Source organism: Athene noctua, chromosome 19, assembly GCF_965140245.1.
Source record: "Athene noctua chromosome 19, bAthNoc1.hap1.1, whole genome shotgun sequence".
In the NCBI taxonomy this organism is placed as follows: Eukaryota; Metazoa; Chordata; class Aves; order Strigiformes; family Strigidae; genus Athene; species Athene noctua.
Genome location: NC_134055.1, coordinates 5301329 through 5324832, shown reverse-complemented (window position 1 = coordinate 5324832; position 23504 = coordinate 5301329). Strand labels below are relative to the sequence as shown.

Below are 23504 nucleotides of genomic sequence, written 5' to 3'. Positions count from 1 at the left end.
GGGGTGTCGTGTGTGTCCGTTCCCCCCCGCCCTGCACCCCGGGTCTGTGTCAGCTGTCCCCGGGGCTGGCGCGGAGCGGTGGGTACCACCCGCGGGTCTCCTGCATCCCCAAGCGCAGGCAGCCCCGAGCATCCCTCCCCACGTGTTCCCGGGTAGGCCTCAGCGGGCCCCCGGCACCCCGACCCCCACCCCGCTTCTCGGGGTGCTGCCAGCCCCACTGAGGGTGCAGACCCCAGCTCCCCACCCTCAGGTTGAGCCCTTCTCGGGGAGGGGGGAACACACAGGGCCCTGATGCCGCTGGGGCGCAGCCCGTCAGCCCCAGGAGGGCAGGTGGGTACTTCTCAGGGTGGGGGTACCCGCTGTGTTCCCCAGCCTGGGAACCCCCCCAGCCGGCCGGCGGTGGAGCGGGGCCACAGGCACATCCCCAGGCGGGTTCCCAGCCTCCCTCTCCCCGTGGCATTGCAATTCAGGTAATTAAAACCCAACCCCGAAGACGCAGGAAACCGCAGGCACTGGAGGGAGAGGCCGGTGGCGAGGCTGTGCCGCGCGTCCCCGCTCCCTCGGCCCAGCTCCCGGCACCCCAGGGTGCTGAGGGCTCTGCCGGATGAACCCCGGTGATGCACGAAGCGGGGGGCCGCTGTGTCGCGATGCTCCTGCCGGGATGCAGGCGATGGCTCCCGCCACACCCGCCTCCATTGTGGGGGCTGGCCGGGGGGCTGCACCAGCATCGCCCCGGCCCCCCACCCCATCGCCGGTGGTTTTATTTCCGTGGTAATTTGGGGTCATTTTTCCCAGGAGCCCGGCGCGGCAGAGATCAAAGCTGGGCGCAGGCGGCAGCGGTGGCTCGGCGGGTGCGGGGGGGTGCAGGGGCTGCGAGGGTGGCTCCAGCCCCCCGCACCTGCAGAGAGGCTTTCTCACCCACCCCCCCCCGAGCCCGGCCAGCGGAGGGGCTCTGCCACAGCCCCTGCTGCCTTTCGCAGGGCCCTGCGTGCACCCCAGGGGTGCTGCTGCAGGCCAGACCCCAAAGCAGCAGGGGGGGTTGGGGGGAGGAGGTGGGGGCCAGCCCAGGTTGAGCCCCCTCCCCTCTGTCCAGGGCATCCGGGGACACGGCTCAGCCTTTGTCCCTGCCAGAGCATCCCCCGGGTAAGCGGGTTGGGGCTGGTGCTGTGTGTGGTGCTGGGGGTTGGTGTCCCCCTGCCCGGGGTCTCTGCCCTCCTGCCACCCCAGGGACTTGCACGGGGACAGAGGCACCCCATAGCCCCCCCCCCCCCCCCCCCCCCCGCAATGTGCAGGTGTTTGGGGTTGGGAAGCACTGGGGCAGCTGACAGCATTGCTCCTCTCTGGGTCCCCATGAGGTCCCTGTGTGGGTCACCCCCCAGTTGTCACCATGAGCTCCCATCCACACTTGCCACATTTGGGGAGTGAGGGCCAGCAGGTCCCCATGACAGGGACAGCACAAGGACATGTCAGGCAGTGACACGGAGCCTGTTGTGCCAGGACACCCCACACTGCAGCCTGCCCCATTGCGCGTGGCGGGGACCTGGGGCTGTGCAGGGACAACAGCACCCAGCACCACCTCCTGTGCTGGCCGTTGTCCCCCACTGCCACCTGGGAGCAGGCGCTGGGGTCGCCCGCCCCGGGGACAACCCCGGCAGAGGGGATGCGCTGTGTTGGGTGCCCAGCTGGCACAGGAGGAGCGGGCGAGCTGTGGTCCTGTGCTGCACCGCTGCCACCCCAAAGCCATCCCTGTCCCTGTCTCCATCCCCGGTGGGTGTCACAGCCCCAGGACTGGCAGCGTTTGGAGGTCTGTGCCACGGCCCCTGAGCCGGAGCCATCCCAGCACCAGGGCTCGGGACCGACGTTTTGTCGGCAAAAACTGGGTCAAACCGTGTCCCCCGGGGTTGGCTCCGGTGCTGCGTCCCCGGAGCGGGGACCCTTGTCCTGCCCGGTGCTGGGGCAGGGCTGCGGTTGGGGAGCCCTGCTGAGCCTGCAGCACCCGTCCCCCGGCTGGGGGGCGATTGCTTTAATTAGAGTCATTTCATTAGCGCAATTAAGAAGCAGCAGTCGCCTGGAGAACATTGGAGCAGCACGTTGGCTCCTGGGGAAGTGGGGGGGGATGTTTTGCTTTGGCAGTGTGGGCAAGTTGGGGGGTCCCTCTGCCTGGTGAGCCCCTGGGGATGAGGGGCATGGGGATGCCCATGGCCTGGGGAGGGGTGGGGACACCTCTGGGGCAGAGGGACGACAGGACATGCCCAAGAGTGAGGCAGGGACTTGCTGTGGGCAAGAGCCTGGGCACCGGAGAGCCCACAGCCCACCCCTGCCCAGCCCCAAACACCTCTGGGTGCCTGGTCCCAGCTGGCACCTTTGGGTCCTGCACCCCACGTTTGTCTTCCTGGGAGCAACCTCCCCAAAACCAACGCCTTGATTCGGGGTTCATCCCCACTGCGTCCTGCCCCAGCAGCATCCAACGGCCTCTTTCCAGGCACAAGGCTTCTACCCCAGCTGGGTGCTGGGGGGGACAGAGGCTGGATCCCCCCCAGTGACACTCCATCAGTCCCCCAGCTGTGTCCCCAGCCCTGGGCATGAGTGTGATGTGGGTGCCGGTGGGTGCTCAGGGTGCCCACCCACCGCCGCTGCCAGCGGGCAAGGGATTCCTCGGGGATGGCTGGGTGCCAGGCTCGGGGTTTGGCACAAACAATCACAGCCCCAACGCGCGGCTCCCCAGGGCCCGGGGATCCTCCGAGCAGTCGCTCCGCTCACGCAGCCGCCCGCCCCCGGCTCAGGCAGGGGAACACGTGCGCCCGCCACAGCCCACGTCGCCCGCCGTGCTCCCGGCCCCAGCGGAGGGGGGCTACCGGCAGCTGCTGCCTGGCAACTGGGCAGCAGCCCCCCCTTTCCCCTCCAAATCCCAAAGATGGGGGATTTTCCCAAGCTTGCAGCTGCATCAAGCTATGCAGAGCTCTGTGCACCTTGCCAGGGGCATCTGTGCCCCCTGCCACCACCCTGCTTCATGCCCACGTGGTGGGGGGCAGCCCAGCCTGACCGTGCTGAGCCCTGCGGGGTGCCGGTGGCTACTGCTGCACTCTCCCCACCCTCCCCAACGATCTGTGCGGAGCAGGGAGAGGTTTTTGGAGTGCAACTCTTGGGGGACTTCAGGGATGGGGATGGGCTCGGAGATACTGTCAGATACCGGCGGCTTTCCCTGGCTACACCAGCCAGGAGCCTCGCATCTGCAGGAGGGCACTGAGGGGTGAGATCCAGCTGCCCCGGTGTCCCCTGAGCCCCGCAACCTCCCGGCAGGCCGACATTGAACAGCTGGACCCCCGAGGACGCACCCCGCTGCACCTGGCCACCACGCTGGGCCACCTCGAGTGCGCCCGGGTGCTGCTGAAGCATGGCGCCGACGTGGGCAAGGAGAACCGCAGCGGCTGGACAGGTGAGCCGGGGGGCTCCCTGCCTCGGGGGGCTCGCGGCCTCGCGACTCCATCAAGCTGCCCTGCTCTGGGCACAGGCACAGGCATGAGCATGGCCGCGGGCATGCAGCTCCCCTAGGGACAGCCTGCCTGGGGGTACATGCACGTGGCTCCTGTGCCACGCCGTGCACTGCCCCTCTCCGCCCTGCAGTCCTGCAGGAAGCCGTGAGCACCCGCGACCTGGAGCTGGTGCAGCTGGTCCTGCGCTACCGTGACTACCAGCGAGCCATCAAGCGCCTGGCCGGAATCCCCATCCTGCTGGAGAAGCTGCGCAAGGTACCTCGCTCCGGTGGGGGCTGCTGGGCTGGAGGGGGGGAAGCTGCCACAGGCTCCTCCTGACCCCGCTGTGCTCCTCGCAGGCCCAGGACTTCTACGTGGAGATGAAGTGGGAGTTCACCAGCTGGGGTAAGCGTGGGGCAGAGTGTGGCTGGGGAGGGGAGCGAGAGTTTCCCGGCAGTCCCCCAGCTGCAGCATTCATGCCTAGGGTGGGGGACACCCTCTCCCCTTGCCCCCCCTACACCCCAAGCTTGCAGACCTCCATCCCACCAAAGCACCGGGTTCCCCAGATGCATCTCCCAGCCAGCTCAGCGCTGGCAGCCCACTCGGGGGTGCCAGGTGGCCCCATCCCCGGCTGGGCTATCGCCGTCTCTCCCCAGTGCCACTGGTGTCCAAGATCTGCCCCAGCGACACCTACAAGGTGTGGAAGAGTGGCCAGAACCTGCGGGTGGACACCACGCTGCTGGGCTTCGACCATATGACCTGGCAGCGGGGCAACCGCAGCTTCGTCTTTCGGGGACAAGGTGAGCCAGCACCGGGCCCCCCCCCGTGCCCTCACTGGGGGACCCCTTGGCACTGCAGCCGTGAGTGACACGGTGGGGACTGTGGTTGTCCTCGCCTACCCTGACCCCCCTCCCGCTCCCTGCAGACACCAGCGCCGTGGTGATGGAGATCGACCACGACCGGCGGGTGGTCTACTCGGAGACGCTGGCCCTGGCTGGCCATGACCAGGAGGTGCTGCTGGCTGCTGTGCAGCCCACCGAGGAGCAGGTGATGGGGCGGCTGACGGCCCCCGTCGTCACCACCCAGCTCGACACCAAGAACATCGCCTTCGAGAGGTGGGCTGGGGGCAGCACCAAGACACCCCCCCCTCGCCCTCCCCAGGGCTGCGCAGCCCCCCCAGGGTGCTACACCCTAGGCTGTCCAAGCGAGACTGTCCGTGGCTCATGGTGCTCTGTGTCACCCCAGGAACAAGTCCGGGATCCTGGGCTGGAGGAGCGAGAAGACGGAAATGGTGAATGGGTACGAGGCCAAGGTGAGGGGCAGAGGGGTTGAGCTGCCCAGGGCGGTACAGCTGGTTGCAGGTGGGGAGTCTCCACCTCTGCCATTCCCCCCCTCTCCGTGGGCAGGTCTACGGCGCGTCCAACGTGGAGCTGATCACGCGGACGCGGACCGAGCACCTCTCGGACCAGCACAAGGGCAAGAGCAAAGGTGGAGGCGACGCGGGCTGGGCGGGAGGGCACCATGCCAGCTCTGGCCCTCACCCCCTCCTCTCCTGCAGGCAGTAAGACCCCTCTCCAGTCCTTCCTGGGCATCGCCGAGCAGCACGTGGGGCCCAACAATGGGGTGAGCGTCCCAGGGGGCTGGGGGGGTGTGTGTGGCCCCGCAGTCAGACACCCTCCTCACCCTCCGGGCTGTCCCGCAGACTCTGATCACGCAGACGCTGAGCCACGCCAACCCCACCGCCATCACCCCCGAGGAGTACTTCAACCCCAACTTCGAGCTGGGCAACCGGGACATGGGGCGGCCCATGGAGCTCACCACCAAGACGCAGAAGTAAGGGGGGAAGGAGCAGATTGGGGAGACCCCCTTCTGTCTTCCCCCCAACGCCCCAGACGGCTGCAGGGCCCCCGGGGGGGGCAGGCAGGGGTCCCCAGCCCGGCGCCTGTCCCCGGCAGGTTCAAGGCGAAGCTGTGGCTGTGCGAGGACCACCCGCTGTCCCTCTGCGAGCAGGTTGCCCCTATCATCGACCTCATGGCAATAAGCAACGCGCTCTTCGCCAAGCTGCGGGACTTCATCACCCTGCGCCTCCCGCCTGGCTTCCCCGTCAAGATCGGTACGGGGCAGAGGGGTCTTTGCTGCCGGCGTGGGTGGCACAGCCAGCTTCCCTCCCTGCTTTTTTTCCCTTTTCCCACAGAAATCCCCATCTTCCACATCCTCAACGCCCGCATCACCTTCGGGAACCTCAACGGGTGCGATGAGCCCGTCAGCTCCCTGCGGCACAGCCCCAGCAGCGAGGCGCCCTCGCCCAGCAGCGACTCCTCCAGCGTCAGCAGCTCCAGCTCCCTGAGTACGTGGGGTGGGGAGGGACGCAGCTGACAAGGTGGGGTGGGACGTGGCGGGGTGCCCAGCCAGGCCAGCACCTCTGTCCCCGCAGCCTCGTGCCGGGCGTGCGAGATGGACCCAGCACTGTTCGAGGTGCCACGGGGGTACAGCGTGGTGGGCACCCACCAGGACGCCCTGCGGGAGGATGAGGATGACCTGCTGCAGTTTGCCATCCAGCAGAGCCTGCTGGAAGCGGGCAGCGAGTATGACCAGGTGGGCACTGCCACCCCCTCCACGCCTCCTCCTGCCCCCCCCAACCTGGCTGGGGGACCGTGCTGCCCACCCTGTCCTGACGCTGCCCTGGGATGCTTCCCCCCACCTTGCCCCATCCCTGCATCCCGCGGTCACGGGTCAGAGCTCATGCAGGGGGGCTGGGTTTTGGGGTTCTGGGGAGCAGGGGTGGGGGGGTGATGCCCCCCTCAAGCATCCCTCTGCCACCGGCCACAGGTCACCATTTGGGAAGCGCTGACCAACAGCAAACCAGGCACCCACCCCATGTCGCACGAGAGCCGCCGAGGAGACAGGTTGGTAAGGTCTGGCCACCCCCCCCGAGGGGGGAGCGGGAGTGGGCGCCGGCCCCACGGGGATCCCCGCTGAGACTCTACCGCACCCCCCAGGACTCCCCAGCACACAGCAGCCCCCCGTGCCCCTGTGCCCCCATCCCCGGGGAGGGGGGGCGGGGGGCCCAGCGCCCTGTTCCCCAGCTACGCGGAGCAGCTGCGGCTGGCCATGGCGCTGTCGGCGCGGGAGCAGGAGGAGGCCGAGCGCCGGACGCGCCAGGAGGAAGAGGAGCTGCAGCGGATCCTGCAGCTCTCGCTGACGGAGAAGTGACCCCACACCCCCGCTGAACCCCCCCCTCCTCCTCCCCACCCCACCCCAATGGGGATGGAGATGCGGCCGGTGCCGTGTACGGGGGGTACAGAGGGGGAGCGGGGTGGGGGGAGCCAGCCCAAGCACTGTGGAGGGCAAATGGGGGGGGGGGGCAGGATTTGGTCCTGGTGTGGGGGAGATATTGTCCCCATAGCTGGGGTGGTACTGGGGGGTGTGGGGTGTGGGGGGGCACCCCACATCAGGACACAGTGAAGGAGGGTGACAGCCCTGCAGCTGGGGTGGCAGGGACCAGGGGGGCAACCCCAAGGCCTGTACCCCACCCCTGGGACAGCCCTAGCCCCCCCCCCCCACACACACACAACCGCCCTATGGGGTGCTGCTCAGCCCCTCGCCCCGGGAAGGTGGTGGGGGGCACATTCTGCCCCAGATGGGGGGATGCCAGTCGCATGGGGTGATGGGGTGCCCCCAGAGCTGGGGGGGGCTCTGCTCAGCCCCCTTGGCCCCCCTGCCCAGGCGCTACCAAGTGCACTTACCCGGGAGCTGCTCTGCCTGCCAACGGGGGCGGGGGGGGGGGGGGGGGCTTGGCCCCACTGCACCCCACAGCCAGCGTGGGGCTGCCCGGCTGCCTCCCACCCCGGCACAGGGGTCCGCTGGGGCAGTTAAGGGGTGCCTGTGAAAGGCCGCCTGGTGTCACCCCCCTTACCCCCTGCTCGCACACACCCCCCAATCCCCCCCCGCTCGGATGCCCCCCCTTGGCAGCACTGCACCCCCTCGTCCCGGGCACTGACCCCGAGAGAAAACTTACGTCAAATGGTGCTAACGCCCGGCCCCCCCGCCCCGGGCTGCTCCTCCTTTGCACACGGGGAGGTCCGGGGGCCATGGGGGGGGCTGGGCTCGCTACCCTGGGACTTTTCGTAGCCGGTTGCCCCCCCCGCCACGACGCACCCCACAAGCGACATCTGGGCCAGGGCCGGGGGAGCCCGAGCAGCTCCGACCGCGGCCAACACCAATAAATGCTCCTTAATGTTTGTCTCTCTCGGCCTCTCTCTGCCTGTGCCGGGGCCGTGCGGGCAGCGGGGTGCGGGCAGCGGGGTGCGGGCAGCGGGCAGGGCCCCCCCAGCATGGCGCTCCCCATCCCTGGTACCTGCCCCGCAGCCATGCGTGGCCGAGCCCTTTATTGAAGAGGGACCCAGGAGCAAGAAGCCGAGGGGAGCGATGGGGCAGCGGGAGGCAAAGGGGGCAGCGGGGGGGGTGTAGCACCGTACCCAAGCGCATCCTGGCTGGGGGGGGCCCGGCAGCCCCCTGTCCTGGGAGGATGCTGGCGCTCAGTTTGCAGGTCCCCAAGGGAGGGGTGCTCAGCTCCCCCAGCCTGCAGGCACCGAAGTGGGACCCCCCCCAGGATGCTGCACAGGGTATCGATGTGCTGGACCACCCCAGGAGCAGGATGTGACTGATGCCAGTGTGCGGGGGGGTCAGGATCCGACCTCCCCCCATCCCTGTAGCCTCAGCTCCTGGGGAAAGAACACGGCTCTGGGCTCCTTCCCTGTGCAGGGACTCGGCTTTAATCCCCGCGGGGGCTGGGGCAGTCCTCGCCCTGGCCGTGGCCGTGGCTGTCGCGTTAGTCCGTGCCGTTGGTGAAGTGACAGAGTTTGTTCTCCAGGTCGGAGATGCGCTTTTCCTGCGCTTGGACCGTCTCCTTCAGGGCACGGATCTCCTCCAGCACCTCCTCCAAGGCTGGCTGCTGCGGGGGGGAGGACGGACACAACACGCAGGGTCACTGGGGAGCCCCCTCCAGCTCCTCCAACCCCACCCCAGGCAGGGGGACAGCCCCGCTGTGACATCCCCAGGACACTCACAGAGATGTCGGGGTCACAGATGGAGTGGCCGCGGCGGGGGCCTGGGGGGGGCTTGTTGTCCAGGATGTTTTTCTTGACCACCTTCAGCTCCCGGTTCTTGACGGGGACGTAGCCGTCCCGCAGCGAGATGAGGACGGGCTCCGCGTCCTTCCCCGACAGCCACTCGTCCGCCTCCAGGGCTGGCTCGGGGCCCGGCGTGTCGGGGTACAGGTCCTCCTGGAAGAGGTCTGACTGCGGGGGGTGAGGGAGACCATGGTGAGACACCCCGTGTGTGGTTCCCCCCGCCTCACTCCAGACCCCCCCCATCATCCCTGGGACCCCCGTGGGCTCACCTTGCGTGGCACCGTCATGACGATGGGCTCGCACTTGCGCTCGTGCAGCTTGAAGAACCTGCGTGGGACAGAGGCAGTCAGGGCCCGGCCGTGCCCCCCGACCCCTCCAGCTCCCCCCAGGCCCCCCCCCCCCCCCCCCCCCCCCCCCCCCCCCCAGCTCTCACCTGGCGATCTCGCACTTGCTGACATCCAGCCCGCGTTTGGGCATGAAGCCCATGCCCCGCTGCGGCTCCTTGCTGCTGTAGGTGTTCAGGTAGTGCACGTAGGGCGCCTCGTCCGTGATCTCGAAGTACCGGATGCTGCTGTCACCCTGCAGGTGTGGGGACGGGTGTCAGCTGGCCCCGGCACCCCCAGGGATGGGGTGGCATGGAGGGGGGGTGTGTGTGTGCACCCCAGGGGGTTTTACCTTCCCGCAGAGGTAGACGATGCTGGAGTCAGGGTCGTAGAAGGGCAGCAGCACCCCATTGCTTGTGTCCATCTCCTGCAGGGCGATGGGCTCCTCAAAGTTTTTCTGTGAGGCCAGAGTGGTGGGGGGGTGGGGGTGGGGTGTGAGCGGTGACCCCAAAACCCCCACGCCGGTTAGTCACACACATTAGCCACAGCACACTGTGGGGACAGAGCTCGTCCCTCCCTGGGGTACACAACCCCCCAGGCAGGCAGCTTGGCATGCCCCCCCCCCAGCCCCCCTGCATGACTGGGTGCACCCCAACCCGGCTTGTCCCCCCGCCCCCCAGCAGTACCTGCCCCCCTCTGCCCCCTCCCCATGCCCAGCACAGCACGGCACACTTGGGAACTTGGCATCTTTTGGGGGTTGGGGGGTGGATACAGCAGGCACCCCATCCTGGGGGCAGGGGGGGCAGAAGGGGGGGCCAAGTTCCCGGGGCAGCACTCCATGCGGCCTCGTTACCGGGTCCCACAAGCCCAGCTCCCGCTGGCTCATTCTGGTAAAGCCCGTGGTAAAGATGTGTCCTTCCCGCGTGAAGATGGCCCGCACAGGCCTCAGCCCTTCGTGGGGGGCAAACCTCTCCTGGGGAGAGGGGGAGAGAGTCAGCACGGGGCACGGGAAGGGGGGGAAATGGGGGGGGGGTCCGGATCCGTCCCCTAAAACAGCCGCTGAATCCTGCTCCTGGGGAGCGCACGAGGCTCCCGGCGCGCACACGGTGCGGGAGGGTATCCCTGGTCCCCAGCACGTCGCCGGCCCCGGCACATCCCCGGCTCGGCCGGGCTCCGCGGGGCCCCCGCGGCGGCGCTGGCCGGGTGGGAGCCGCCGTCTCGTACCAGGTCCCAGAGGCCCAGCTGCCGCTCGCTCATCTTGCTGAAGCCGGTGGTGAAGATCTTGCCATCGGCCATGAAGATGGCGCGGATGGGGCGGGCGCTGTCGTGCGGTTTGGCTTTCTCCTGCGCTGGCCGTTAGCGGGTTAAAACCAAACAGAGACACGCGGGAGCGGGAGGGTTAGTAGGGTCAGGCAGGCAATGGGAGGGGGGACCCGCAGCGGGATGGTGGGGGGACACGCGGGGGCACTCACCGCCACGACCTGCTGCTTGCGGGGGTCGATGATGCGGACCTTCTTGTCCTTGCAGGTGGTGACGAGGAGGCTGCCGTTGCGGTTCCAGCCCACGTTGTAGATGAGGTCGGTGTGCATGTCCTCCAGCACCAGCAGCATCTCCCCCGTGCCCACGTTCCAGAGGATCACCAGGTTGTCACAGCCTGCGGAGAACCGGCGGGGTGGACGCCGTCACCCCACGGATCCCTCTCTGCCCCCGGGGAGGGTGACCCGGGACCCCCTTACCTGCGCTGAGCAGGACGTTGCGGGCGGTGGGGTGCCACGAGATGATGCCCACCCGCTTGGAGTGTCCCTCCAGCGTCACCACCGGCTCCGTGATGTTGCGCACAGGGACGTAGTCGGGGATCTGCCACACCTGAGGAGGGGGGGGTCGGGACGTGGGGTGGCAGGGATCACCCCGCAGGGAAGCGCTAAGCAGCTGAGGGCCTTGGAGCCAATTAACCTCATCGTTAATCCCTGCTCAGGCTGCGGGGAGGGTGGCAAGGGGGCAGTAGCAACGCCTCCACCCTGGGGTGCATCCCCAGCACTTGGGGGGCTGGTGGGCACAGGGAGGGGGGCACATCCCCCAGCACACCCCCCCCCAGCTATTCCTGGCTGCTGAGTCGCCAGGGCGGGTATATTTAGCACAAACTGCTGCATCATGGAGAGAGCAGCCGCCGCCAGCGCGAACGCATGGCACCGGGGCTAAAAATAGGCCAGTGACACTTCGCAGGCGGCAAAGGGCGGGGAGGGGGGGATGCTCCACGCCGCTCCCCCAGCGCCCGCCGCACCTCTCCCGCCCAGGGTCCGGCCCCTCACCATGACGGTGGTGTCCTCCGAGGCGCTGGCGATGACGTTGTCATTGTGGGGACACCAGTCGATGTCCAGCACGGGCGCCGTGTGCCCCGTCACCAGAGGGTGGTTCTTGTCCACCCGTCCTGTCTGCAACACCGAGGTGCCGGGATTAAGTCCCCAGCAGCTGGGGGGGACCCTGTCAAGTGTCCCCCAAGCCCCAGCCTGGCCACCACGTGATGCTGTTGCACAGGCAGGGACACAGAGGAGGCTCCGGTGGTGGCCGGAGCTTTGCACCTGCCTCAAAGGGGGAAACTGAGGCACACAGTGGGAATGGGGGTCACTTAGCATGAGGCCCTGTAGGGATGTGGAGGAGAATGATGGGCCCCGGGAGAAGTTGTTTTGTGTCCCCTCTGATGGCAAGGAGGGACTGGGGACTGGGGACCCCCTCCTTGCTGCTGGGGAGGGCAGGGCAGACCCCCCACGCCACTGGGATGCTTCCTGGGCATCGTGTGTTCCCCAGAATTTGGGCTGGGGAGAAAGCAGCTGGGTGGGGGTTTCCTGCATCACCTCAGTTGCCCTTGCGATGTCACCTTTCACAGGTGCCAGCGATCACCCCAGGCTGTCCCTGCCCCAAGCCCCCACTTGAGGATGGGGCAAATCTGGAGGAGTCTAGGGCCACGGCAGCCCCCCAAAAGCAGAGCTCATCCCAGGGGGACCAGACCTCAGCAGCCTCCCCGCTCACCTTGGCAAGGGGCAGGACGATGAAGGCCCCGCCGCCGCCAGACTCCACGATGATGGCCACAAACTTGGGGTTGACAGCACAGAAGGAGCTGTCACACGTCACCTTGGAGACGCGGATGTCCTCGTACATCTGGTCGGCCTTCACCGGTTGCCCAAAGACGTGCCGGAACTTGCTCTGGCGCACGACGCGGCGGCTCATGGCTGGGGGGGCACAGGGTCAGGCTTTGACCTTCCCCCTCACGCTGTCATGGAGGGGTTTGGCCCCCTCAGGCCTTGCACTCCGAGAGACCCCTCCCCTCCCCTGGGCACAGGGGAAAGCCTGGGGACATGTTGATGATGGGGGATGAGGGTGCAGGATGGTGCCTGATGTGGCTCTGACCCTGCGGCAGGGACCGGGGGCAGCCCTGGTGTGCGGGGGGGTGCGGGTGCCACAAGCGTTGCGGACGGGCATCCCGCGGCTGGAGCTGGTTGGTGGCTGGGCAGGAACGTGGCCGTGACACGATGCGCAGCTGGACCATGCCCTGCGGCTGGCACTGGGGTTGGCACACGAGCAGCTGCAGTTGAGAAGCTGAGGGGACTTTGGGGCGGACACGGAGTTGCCACACATCAGGTCACAGCTTGTCCCCTTGTGTCCCATCCTGCATCGGTGGCCCGAGGTCACCTGGCTCGACCCAACCCCCCGGAGGGAGGCTGTGCCTCCAGCACTGACCACCCCACGCCTCCTGCCGTGGGCCCCTGCCCCGGGGGGCTCCACGTGTGCACCCACTCTGCACCCCCAATCCAGTTGCCTGGTGCTGACCCCGGGTGAGGGCTGGACCCAGCACAGCGACACAGCCCCGTGGGCACGCCGGGGTGCAGAGGAGCACCCCGCACTCAGCACGGCCCGGGGGGGGTCCCCAGCCCCCGGCCGCCGCTGGGCACGCTGCCCACAATCACCCATCTCTGTCCCGAGCCTGTGCTGCTCCTGGGACCTGCCGGGGGGGGCACCGAGCCCCTCGGGACCCCGAAACCCCTAGAGCTGGGGCTCTGCAGCACCCGTGAGTCACTGACCACCTCGGGGAATCCCCTGGGCTCTTTTGGGGCCTCAGCCATTGCCAGGGGCCGTATCCAGCCACCAAGCCACAGCCCGGAGGGTCAGGCATTGCCGCCCCCCAGCCTGCGGGGCCGGTGCGGGCAGAGGTAGGAGCAGATCTGCTCCTCCGTGTCCTGGCCGGTGGCTTTTGGCCAGGGCACGTGCAGCGCCAAGCCAAGCCACATCTACCCGGTCCCTGGGTGTCCCCCGGGGCTCTCGTGGCCCCTTCAGCATCATCCCTGGCCTGGCAGAACGGGTGGGAGCTGGAGCCAGGTGCTGGGGGGGAGCTGGAGTCCTGCTACCGAGGGGGGCTGGACCCCGGCCCGCTGGCATCACCCCCATGGCCCTCAGCATGGTCCCCAGCCCTGGGGAGGAGCGAGGGAGCTCCATGGGGACACCCTTGGGGTATTCCGCAGAGCCTCATCCCTCACCAGTGAGAGCAAGGCTTGGGGTGTAGGCACGCAGGGGATGGGGGACGGCCTGGCCGGCTGGGCAGAGGACATGCAGGGTGCAGGCAGGGTGTAAGCAGGGTGCGAGGTGCAGGAAAGGTGCGGGCTCGGTGCTGGTGTGGTGCAGGCAGAGTTGAGCAAGGTGCAGGCAGTGTGTAGGGTACAGGTTGGGTTGGGTAGGGTGCAGGTGGGGCGTACGCAGAGTTGGGCAGGGCTGAATGGGGTGCAGGCAGAGTTCAGGTGGGGTGCTAGCAGGGTGCAGGCAAGGCTGAATGGGGTGCAGGCAGGGTGCAGGTGGGGTACAGGCGCAGTGCGAGCAGGGTGTTAGCGGTCTGCAGGCAGGGTGCTAGCGGGCTGCGGGCATGGCAGCTGGATGGGGTGCAGGCAGGAGCAGGCAGGGTGCAGGCAGGGTACGGGCACGATACAGGCAGGGTGGGATGGGGTGCGAGCAGGGAGCAGGCAGGCGGGGTGCAGGTGGGGTGTTAGCAGCGTGCAGGGCGTGACACAGGCAGGGTGCAGGCAAGGTGCAAGGCAGGAGGGAGGCAGGAGGGAGGCAGGAGGGAGGCAGGAGGGAGGCAGGAGGGAGGCAGGCAGCCCCGCGCCCGCTCCCCGGCCGGGCCATTACGTTGCCACAATTGAATCCGCAGCGGCTGCTCGGGAACGACCAGAGGTCACTTTCCAAATATAGCCGTCTCCTCCGGCGGGCGGCGGGGGCCCGGGGGCCCGGGGGGCCGCAGCCCAGCGCCCCAGCGCCCCCTCCCTCCTTCCCTCCCTCCCGCTCCCGCCGCCGGCCCCGGCCCGCCCGCGCCCCGTTTCCCACCTGCGCTCCGCGGTTCCTGCGCGCTGCGGGCGCGCCCCGCGCTGCGCCCCCGGCTCGGCTCCGCCCGGCCCGGCCCGGCCCGGCCCGGCCCGGCCCGGCCCCGCTCCGCTCCGCTCCGCTCCGCACCCCCGGCCCGGCGCCGCTCCGCTCGGCACCGCGCAGTGCCGCTGCCGCAGAGAACAGCTGAGCCGAGCCGGGCGCCGGGGCCGGCACAGCCCCCCCGCGGCGGGCACCGGGAAAAGGGGGGGGGCCCGGCCCGGCCCCGCCTGCCCCCGCACCCTGCCCGGCCCCCGGCCTGGCTCTGCCCGCAGGGATGGGGTCAGCCCTGGCTCCATCCCCAAAAGCGGGGGGGGCCCGAGGGGGCCCGCAGCACATCACCCCCCCCCCCGCCCCGACCCCGGGCACGGTACATGGGAGCCCCTCGGTCCAGCGCTGGGGGGGGGGCAGGAGAAGCCCCTCTGCCCCCTCCTGCCAGGCAGCGTCTTTCTAAAACATCGGGGGAAAGCAAGGGGAGGGTCAGTTCTCGCCCCCCCTCCTGCAGGCTGCCATCACCCCGGGGGGCGCCTCTGCCCAGGGCTCAGCTGCTGGACACCCCCCCCTGCACCCTGGGGCCACCCCCACAGAGCCCACAGACAGGGGCTGGCCCCGGGGGCACCCCAAGGGTTCACCACCGCCCCCCCGGGAGCAAGGGGGCTGCAAACCCAGGGAGGGGTGAGCCCACGTCAGCCCCGGCCCTGCACAGCGGGGTGGTTACGGGCACATTCAAAAGCCCGATCTGGGATTCAGCAGAGCCCAGCCCCGCGGGGATGCCCCGGCCCGAGGGGATTAAGGGATTGCAGGGCTCGGGGAGCCGTGGGAGGGGAGTCGTGGTTCCTGGAAAGGCAGCAAAGCCCTGGACCCTACAAGGGCACCGAGCGGAGCCGGACGAGCATTGGCTGAGCTGGGCAGGAGCGGGCAACTGGCAAAAAGGCAGGGCAAAGGTGACATCCTTGCTCGCCCGGCCAAAGGGGGGGCAGGGAGCGAGGGGGCTGCAGTGGTACCCCCTGCCTGCCCCATCCCACTCTGCCCTTGGAGAGCGGGGACGGTGTGAACCCCATGTCCTATGTCCCCACCTCCAAGCCACAGTCCCAGCAAGTGGAGAGAAGGCCCTGGGAAGCCTTTTCCCAGTGGGTGATGGGGGGGGGGACGGACAGGGCACCCCAGGGACACGGCTGGCCCCGCCATGCCCTGGTGCTCGCTCCGTCCTGGCGCAGCGAGAAGCTTCGTGCAGGGAGGGTGAGGCTGAGCTCCTGGGGATCTGGTCCCCTCCTGCTCGCAGCCCCGCAACGGAGCAAAACCGGCTCAGCCGAGATGGGCTGTTTCCCAGCACAGATCCCCTCGTGCTGTGGTTATTCGGGCTTGGATTTGGCTCAGCTCCTGGGTGGGCCACGGTCCAGCTAAACCCTCGCATACTCCTTAGAGCTTAAACCCCAGGACCCTCCCCGCAGCTCCTCCACCTGCAGCGAGGGCACCCGGCAGTTTTACACACACAACCCTGACATCTTCCCTGTAACTGAAGCAGGAGCTGGGAGAGCACCTTGCTCGGGGCTCCTTGGCCCTTGCACGTCACTTGGGACAAGATGGGTCCATCGATGCTTTGGGCAGGGGACATGAGTGACCAACCCTGCTCTGGCTCCCCGGAGCCCTGCTGCTGCCCCGTGCTCCGACACCAGCCCCAGTCCCAAGCAGGAGGCAGCACACCCATATCATCTTCAAAATAAAACTTTATTCATTCGGTAACAAGAACATTGAATCTGCACATCAGTGCACAAGTTCACATTTAAAAACAGCGGAACACATCGGTCATAAAGTCTTTAGGGGGAAAGGGGACGATCCCAGCCACCAAGGAAGATCCAGGAGGGGCAGACAGAGGCGCTCCCCTCCCTGGTTTGCAACTCCACCGCCAGCCGTCCCCGGGGGCTTCTGCTTCAGGACACGGTGCGGCCGAACTGCCCAGCCCCGCAGCGCTCCCGACGAGCCAGCGCGCAGACGTCACATGTCCACACAGGAAAATACAAGGCACCGGCACCTCCTTTTGTGCCAACAGAGATGTCTGCAGTACGGGTGGGCTGTGCGCACCTCTGGCGGCACTGCCGGAGGGTGACCCAGACCCCTCCTGCGCCAAGGCCAGCGCCTGCCTCTGCCCCACGCCAGCAAGGGCTCGGGGGGTCCCTCCCTTAGGGAGAAGTGTTGGGGCTGGTGTGGAGCTCGGACCAGATTAAGGCAGGACGCACCACGATGGGTGCAGGGGACCTGCGGCGGGTATGGCTTCCTCCTGCCGCCGGGCTGGGAGAGCTGGGGAGCTCTGGGAGCCGCTGGGCCCCGGTGCCTGTGCCAATTCCCAGCGTCTCATTCCTCCCAGAAGGTCCCCGGAGTAGCCGGAGCTGGGGTGGGATCCCCTCCACCAGGCCTCTGCTGGCAGAGGGACACGGAGCCGATCCCTGCCCCACGGAACAGCCGAGGGAGCCAAAAGCGGCGTCACCTCCTGACCCTCCTGCCACCTGCTGGGACCGTGCCCCCAGGAAGGGGTTGAAAAGGGGGAGATTTGTACATGTCACAACTTCTCAAGCAGACCGGACACACGCACACACGCACGCACACCATCGAGTGCAACAGAACGCAGTGTAAAAACCAGTTTCACGCACACGCTATCCATTTGTGCAAGGCTCACACGTTACAGTACAGCCGAGTCGGGGCGGGCAAGGGGGGAGGCGATGGCTGAGATATCGTACAGGAGTCAATGTAAACAATAAAGCGACCTCCGAGAGGGCTTTGCAAGAGACCAAAAGAACAGTTGCTTTGTACAAAAATGCCCTTAGAACAACAGGTTTCTCTTAAAACCCCTCTATCAGTGAGGCTTGTCAGCTGCTGAGCATCCTGGAGGTGCTGCTCCCTGTGGTGCTCAGCAGGTCACAAGAAGCTCTCGTGGGGTGGCCAAAGGGACCGGGAGCGAGCCACCACCCACCCATGAGCCACCAGCATGGAGAAGGGACAAGAGTCCCTAGGCAGAGCCCTCTGATGCCAGGGACTTGGTGGCTCCACTGCCCCAGCAAGGAGGCCCCAGGACCCCTGCAAAGCTGCGTGTGACACATCCCTCCAGCCTTTCTGCTGCCCACGTCGGAGCCTCCAGACCCCCAAAACCACCTAAACTCTGCAAGAGAACCGCCTTCCCCAACTCCCTCCGCCCGTCCGCAGGCTTCTCAGGGAAAAACCACAGTTGTACTGGGCCAGAGCTGAGGACAAGGGCAGAGCAAAGCACCTCCCTGCCAGGGGATTTGCCCCTTTGCCACTCTCCCCAGCGGAAGCACCCAGACAGCAGCAGAGTATTGGAAGGAAGCAGCATTTCTGGTCTGCATGGAAGAGCCTTCCTACAGGGTATTTCTCCCAAGATGAAGCTGGGTAAAGAAACCTAATCTTCCTCCTCCCTTCTCAAGGGAACAAATTATATACAGGGCTTTCCCCTCCCGAGCAGATCCTTGTCACCAGGACACGCTGCCAGCCAAGCCTGCTCCCCCCAACACAGGGCAGGCTTGGCAGCACCCTGTCCCTTCTGCCCGCAGAGGGGCATGCAGACATGTCCTTGGGAGCAGGAATGGTGGGTGGTGGGGTCTGGTGAGGTTTGTGGGCGAGGCAAGGACTGAAATTGTCCTTTACAAGATGATATGAGCCACTTGGCCTTTCCACACTGCCTACCCAGCTCTGTAGCCAGCTGGAGTGGGCTAGGAGAAGCCAAATGTTTTTCAGTGTCCCAAAGAAGTATCTGGCAACCTGGGCCAGGGACTTGGGTGACTTCTAGTGACTGAAATGGCCTGGGACGACGTGCTATTTGACCCAAGACAGGGCCCTGCTGGGCTACTTTGGGCTGTGCTCCAGCCTGCAGCTAGCACGGGCAACAACCCCCCAGCAGGGCTCAGGCTCCTCGGAAAGGGAAGGACGAAGGGCACGATGCTGCTGGACAAGGACAGACAGATGCTCACGGCCCCGTGCCCAGGCTGAGGGCACACAGGCTCTGCCAGGCAGTGCAGGAGGAGCTCTGGGAGTTACAGGAGGGTAGTGAGGTGGGATTACTTTGTAAACTGCTGGGCTATCCTCTGCCAGGGGCTGCGGGCAAGCTGGGGGGGGTTTACAGACACTCCTTCCCCAGGGCAGGCGCACGCTGCTTCCCAATACTCCAGAGCACCCCAGTGCTGTGCACTCAACATGAGTTTGCCCCATCAGAGCTCGCAAGGCTCTGCAGCATCAGCACTGCTTTCTAGGCACGGCCCTGTCTGCTGCTCGTCCCACACCGCGTCTTCCCCGTGCTTGGGCTTTCAGCAGCTGGAGCCATTCTGCATCTTCTCTCCGCTTTGCTCCTCCCTGGAGGGCAGGTCTGGGCCAGAGCCAAGCACCAGCTCAGACACGCTCTTCTGCCACAGACCTGCCACGGGACTGCAGACAGGACCCAGAGCTCTCCTGGCTGTACAGCCAAGGGCCTTTCTCTCTGCTCCTACAGCACACACACAATTTGCTGACATGCACGGCTGGAAATAAGGAGCTTTGATTTAGCCCAACTGCTTGAGAACCATAAAATAATTTGATAAAATTTGGAGAAGACTCTTCAAACACAGGTTCTCCAGGGAAGCAAGAACCTGCAGAATGGCTTGGAGCAGCCAACGGCTTTCCCACGTCCAACTGACACTTCTGAAACCCAGCTTCAAGCGGGAGGGAGACAGACAGTGCTCTTCCCGCAGTGGGGTAATGGGGGTTCACGCAGGACCGGAGGAGAAGGGGCACATTTGGCAAAGGCTGGCATCAAGGCTCACTTTTAGAAAGGGAAGACAGCTTACAACATCAAATCCACTCCCATTTCTGTGCAGATTACAATGAACAGCACTGAGTTTGAGTAAGGTGGTTTTGTTTTCCAGTTTACAGAATGCAGTCTTGCCCTTTTTTTAAAAAAACCCCATAGAAACGACAAAAAAAAATTCTATATAAATACCATATATACAATTTAGGCAAAAAAGAAAAAAAGAAGAAAAAAACTTCCAGAAAAGACCTTCCCTCTGGGTTAAGTGTTAGGAGTGACAGCAGAGAGGACAAAGCTTTGCATTCAGTAGGGGCAATATGTCGTGTAACAATCAGCCTCTAGGTTTGGGAGTGACCAGAAGTGCCTGTGAGTGTGGCAGAGGAAAGAGGAAAACTCGGGCAGCACGAGACAAGAACAGCTTTCAGGCAGAGGAGAGGCAGCAGGAGGGCCGAGGACAGATGATATGGCCATGAACTTGGAAGGCCCACAGCAGTATTCAAGTAATGGGAGGGTTAAAACCCTAACGAGGCGTTTGTTTTAAAAGAACACACTGGCTTTGGGGGCTCTCCTCCTCTCACCCGCAGGTCTGGGACAGACAAGGAGAGGTGAGCTTGGCAGTTTCGTGGAGGAGTTCTGCTCCACCTCACCACAAAACGGGGGGGCTCTGCACGACCCACAGCAGGAGGCGAGCGCTGATCTCGGTGCCAGGCTGCCCCGGGTTCTCAGAGCCCATCCGTCAGGAGGATTCACCCCTGTGTGCTCCTTTTGGGGATGCACCAGCTGAACCGAGCCTGGGGGTTTGTCCTGAAGCAGCTTTGTGAGTGATCTGCCAGCATCGTGGAGTTCCAGTTTATAGAAACCAAAGAAAGGCCAAAGGGACCTTGGCACAGCCTTCACATTTATGGGGGCTCTCACCCCAACAACTGCCCAGCACCATTTCAAGGCATGGGGAAAATTCAAGTTAGGAACTAGGATCTGGTTCTAAGCAAAACTCCACCTTGCTGAAACAAGCCAACATCAAATTTTTGCATGTTAAAGGTGTTCTTTTAAAACAAACTAACAAAAAAAAAAAAAAAAAAAAAAAAAGAACATTTGAGGTTATCTGAGTTAAAAAACTTAAAAAAACCCAAACAGTCCTGCAGTCAGAGTCACACACAGAAGAACCAACCCACACCTACATGCGCCAGGAACAGTAAAATGACAATATATATATAAAATTAACCAATAAAGTGCATGTTCCTTATATTACACCTGCCCCTTACGTGAACGCAACACCACGGGTTCTCGGTAAGAAACCACAGCCGAGGGCTCAGGATCACATTGTATTATAGAGGGGATTGGTTGTTCGCTTTTTATCATTGGTCTTTTTGAGCTTCCTCAGAGGATGAGTTCTCCCGTGCTGCTGCCGGGGTGCGACAGCCAGACCTCGAGTTGGAGACAAGGAGTCCAGGACCTGCACCTGAAGCAGTGGAGGACCCTCCTCGGAGCTAGTCCACGTTGGATCCGTGCTGGAAAACAAACTCTGCTGGCTGGAGCCGCACTCTTTGGCGTACTGAGCTAGCGGCCTCTCCACCGGCTTGCTCTGGGCAATGCACTCGGCTGTTCTGAGCTGTTCCACAAAATGCTTAGCGGGCTCCGGGGAGGAAAGGCGATGCTTTCCACACGCGCTTTCTGAGCCCCTCTCCAACCTCCCCCCGCAAAAGCCTCGACTGAGGGCAACACAGGTGAGAAGCACCGGGTTGGCATCGGCAGAGGCCGACTGCCTCTCGGATAAGTCGTCCTTGGAGAGGCCCAGGCAGTTCAGTTTGGCCAAGGAGGCCGAGCGTTTCATGGGGGAGGGCGTGGTGAGCCCGGCGTGCCGGATCCGAGCCTCTATTTCTTTCGCTCGTTGCTTGACCAGCCCGGGGCTGTTGCTGCGCTCCTCCACGTTGTGGCTGCTGGAGCTGCGGGGGAGGCTGTAGCACAGGAAGGAGATGTCCAGAAGGTCCATGTTTTCGGCACGTTGGCTGGTGAAGTCCTCGTGGCTCAGCTGCCTCGAGGTGCCGGTCCCCGCCCCGCAGAGGGGTTTGGGTCTGTCCCTGGGTGGGAGAGCAGCGTCTCCCTCAGTGCCACAGGGCGTGAGCGGCTCATCGTCTGTACCCGTGCTCTGCTCAGTGACGCCTTCCAGGTGAATTATGTAGGGGTAAGGAGAGCGATCTAGGCTGGCCGAAGGTGTAGAGGGAGAAGCAGCACCAAGGTGAAGAGATAACCCCCCACCTTCCTCACTGGGGCTGCCCACAGTGAAGGTGGCCTGCTTGTGTACCGCGTGCTCCGGCAGCAAGAGGTTTACCAGCGTCAGAGTTCTGAGGCAGGTTGGGGCCTTCTCTGAGCACAATGAAGGGTTCAAGTTTTCATCTAAAGACGGGATGGCAGCGGCCAGCCCGCCCTGCTCACAGCTTGCGTTGGGGTGCTCTGCAGACTTGGCCGCGGGAGCGTATTCAATGATTTCAACTCTCTTTGGGAGGAGGGAGGGCAGGGATGGCTCCTCCATCCCATCAAATGAGACCACTGTCCTGTGCTCTTGAGCTGTTCCCTCCTGCCCCAGGCTGGGCTCTGCAGGCAGGGACTCCTGCGCAGGGGAGGCAAGGGGTGCAGGCAGGTGTCTGCCTGCAGGCAGCTCTGCCTTGGGAGGCAGCAGCAGCTCCTCAGCACCTGCACCCTGTGCCTTGTCACCCTCTGGAGCCAGCTCCAGGGGCGGCTCCTCGCTCTTCCCCCGAGGCAGGAGCTCGGCAGCAGGAGAGTCGTTCCTGGAGTTCTTGCGGGTGGGTAAGACGCAGACCGGGGACGTGTGCTGGTGCTCCTGCTCCTGTCTCAAGCGCTCCTCAAACTCCAGGGTGGCTCGTCGGACAGAGCCGGGGCACCACTTGGGCTCAGGGTTGATGGAGCTGCGAGGCTCTTGCTGCTCCCCCCCAGGGCTGCTTTTCTCCAGGTCTGATTTACCAGAAGATGGCTGCAGGGGGGGAGCAGGTTCTTGCTCAGCTTGCAGAGGGTCCTTCTCCTTTTCCTGGTGTCCAGCACAGGCTCCTTCGCTCTGTTCCCCCTTTTCTGATGCCCAAATGGCCTCCACTGGCAGGTCATGCACCGTGTTCCTCTTTGGTGTCTGGGTGAGGTTGGCTGAACCCTCTTTCTGCTGGGCAGGTCCTGCTCCCTGGTTGATTGACTCAATCTCTGTGATAATTTCCTTCACAGAAATGGCATTTTCTGAGTGAGATCTTGTGAGGTGGCCTGCACTAGGCAGCTCGGAGATCTCCTGCAACACAGAAACAGGAGAATTACAAAGTGGATCAGCTGTGCTGACACAGAGCAAATGGCAGCAGCTTAAAGGAAATGGGGAAATATACGTCCCCAAAGGAACAAAAAGCACACATGCAAGTGCATGCGGATAGATTACAAGTGCCATAATCACTAACGTAAAAGCACTGTTGTCTCTGGGACTGCATTTAACATATTCCAGCCTCCAGTTTTACCTAGACTGAGATTTAAGAACTTTTATTTAATTGTCACAAATTCCAAGGGAAATTTAATCCTTTTTTAAAATAAAGTCCAGTTAACAAAAAAATCCTGATGTTGCTAAAAGTGCAGTTTTGAACTGAAAACATGAAAGATTCTGCTCATGTATGGGAGTGAATAGAAATAAGAGCATAAAGAATGACCAAGTGCTGAAACACTCTGGTTTCCCAGAGGAAAATGGCCAGAGAGACTCCCCTATCCGCACAGACAGTTGCTGCCAAATCATTAGAGACAGCATTGGCCTATTATATTTGGAAGACCCTTACTGCCTCACATGGAGACAGAAAAGATTCAAGCAATGCAGTGTGGAATTTAAATAAGAGAAGCTCCCAGAAAATGATGGCCCTGGACACTACCAATTCCTGTGAGAGTCACGGAGGGTGGAAAGCAATTATAAGAGAAAGGTACCTCAATTTAGAGGTTACTAAATATTGTCAGAAACATCTCTACCTAGGAGAGAAGCGAGCCACGACGTGACTGATCCCATCACCCCAGGCCTGGAAGGCTCATTCTCTGCTTCCAGCAGTGGAAGCTCTACATCTGCCTTGATTTACTATCCCAATGCTGGCACTTCCCAACCAGGGAAAGGTGCCAGTTTTGTCCTATTCTTTGGTGGATTTTTCAAGTCTGATAAATATCTGCACAGGTTCAGGATGCTGGCTGGCCTCTGCTGTTCAGGGTTCAGCTGCATTAGTGGGTCAAGTCCCACCTATCTGCTCTCCTGATGCAAAACTCAAAAATAAAGTTTCTCATGAGAACAGTACAGCAGGTCACATCAAGGTCGACTCAGCCAGTACCCTGCCACTGCCAGCAGAGAGATGTTTCAGGAAAAAGT

At 64.2% G+C, this 23504-nt stretch overlaps 3 protein-coding genes across 10 annotated transcripts in view; 1 reads left to right on the top strand and 2 right to left on the bottom strand.

The window, feature by feature from the left end:
- Positions 1-6761, top strand: part of ANKRD13B (ankyrin repeat domain 13B) — a 7260-nt gene extending 499 nt beyond the window's left edge. The window contains exons 2-15 of one of the 2 annotated variants that reach the window (XM_074922769.1): positions 3301-3436; positions 3625-3749; positions 3833-3878; positions 4130-4273; positions 4399-4588; positions 4719-4785; positions 4880-4961; positions 5032-5096; positions 5176-5306; positions 5429-5586; positions 5668-5820; positions 5908-6068; positions 6303-6379; positions 6473-6761. In XM_074922769.1, the coding sequence (XP_074778870.1) occupies positions 3301-3436; positions 3625-3749; positions 3833-3878; positions 4130-4273; positions 4399-4588; positions 4719-4785; positions 4880-4961; positions 5032-5096; positions 5176-5306; positions 5429-5586; positions 5668-5820; positions 5908-6068; positions 6303-6379; positions 6473-6686 (1749 nt within the window). In that variant the 3' untranslated portion in view covers positions 6687-6761. Of the gene's footprint in view, positions 1-3300; positions 3437-3624; positions 3750-3832; positions 3879-4129; positions 4274-4398; positions 4589-4718; positions 4786-4879; positions 4962-5031; positions 5097-5175; positions 5307-5428; positions 5587-5667; positions 5821-5907; positions 6069-6302; positions 6382-6459 lie in introns of both variants that reach the window. The other variant, XM_074922770.1, reaches the window with a different exon arrangement.
- Positions 6762-8217: 1456 nt separating this feature from the next.
- On the bottom strand, positions 8218-14440 carry CORO6 (coronin 6). 3 transcript variants are annotated; one of them, XM_074922558.1, is made up of 12 exons: positions 14296-14440; positions 11956-12155; positions 11238-11360; positions 10665-10794; positions 10401-10582; positions 10153-10272; positions 9782-9901; positions 9281-9385; positions 9039-9184; positions 8875-8932; positions 8543-8773; positions 8218-8427 (listed from the first exon to the last, which is right to left on the bottom strand). In XM_074922558.1, the coding sequence occupies exons 2-12, from the start codon at positions 12151-12153 to the stop codon at positions 8305-8307; spliced, it is 1536 nt and encodes a 511-aa protein (XP_074778659.1). In that variant the 5' UTR covers positions 12154-12155; positions 14296-14440; the 3' UTR covers positions 8218-8304. The 3 variants fall into 3 exon arrangements, with proteins under 3 accessions (XP_074778659.1, XP_074778657.1, XP_074778658.1); XM_074922556.1 differs by having other exon boundaries at positions 8218-8424; positions 14296-14417; XM_074922557.1 differs by lacking the exon at positions 10153-10272 and having other exon boundaries at positions 14296-14417.
- Positions 14441-16040: 1600 nt separating this feature from the next.
- Positions 16041-23504, bottom strand: part of SSH2 (slingshot protein phosphatase 2) — a 104330-nt gene continuing 96866 nt past the window's right edge. For all 5 annotated transcript variants that reach the window (XM_074923299.1, XM_074923297.1, XM_074923295.1 and 2 more), the window contains one exon: positions 16041-22409. In XM_074923299.1, coding sequence (XP_074779400.1) covers positions 20436-22409 — 1974 coding nt within the window. In that variant the 3' untranslated portion in view covers positions 16041-20435. The remainder of the gene's footprint in view (positions 22410-23504) is intronic.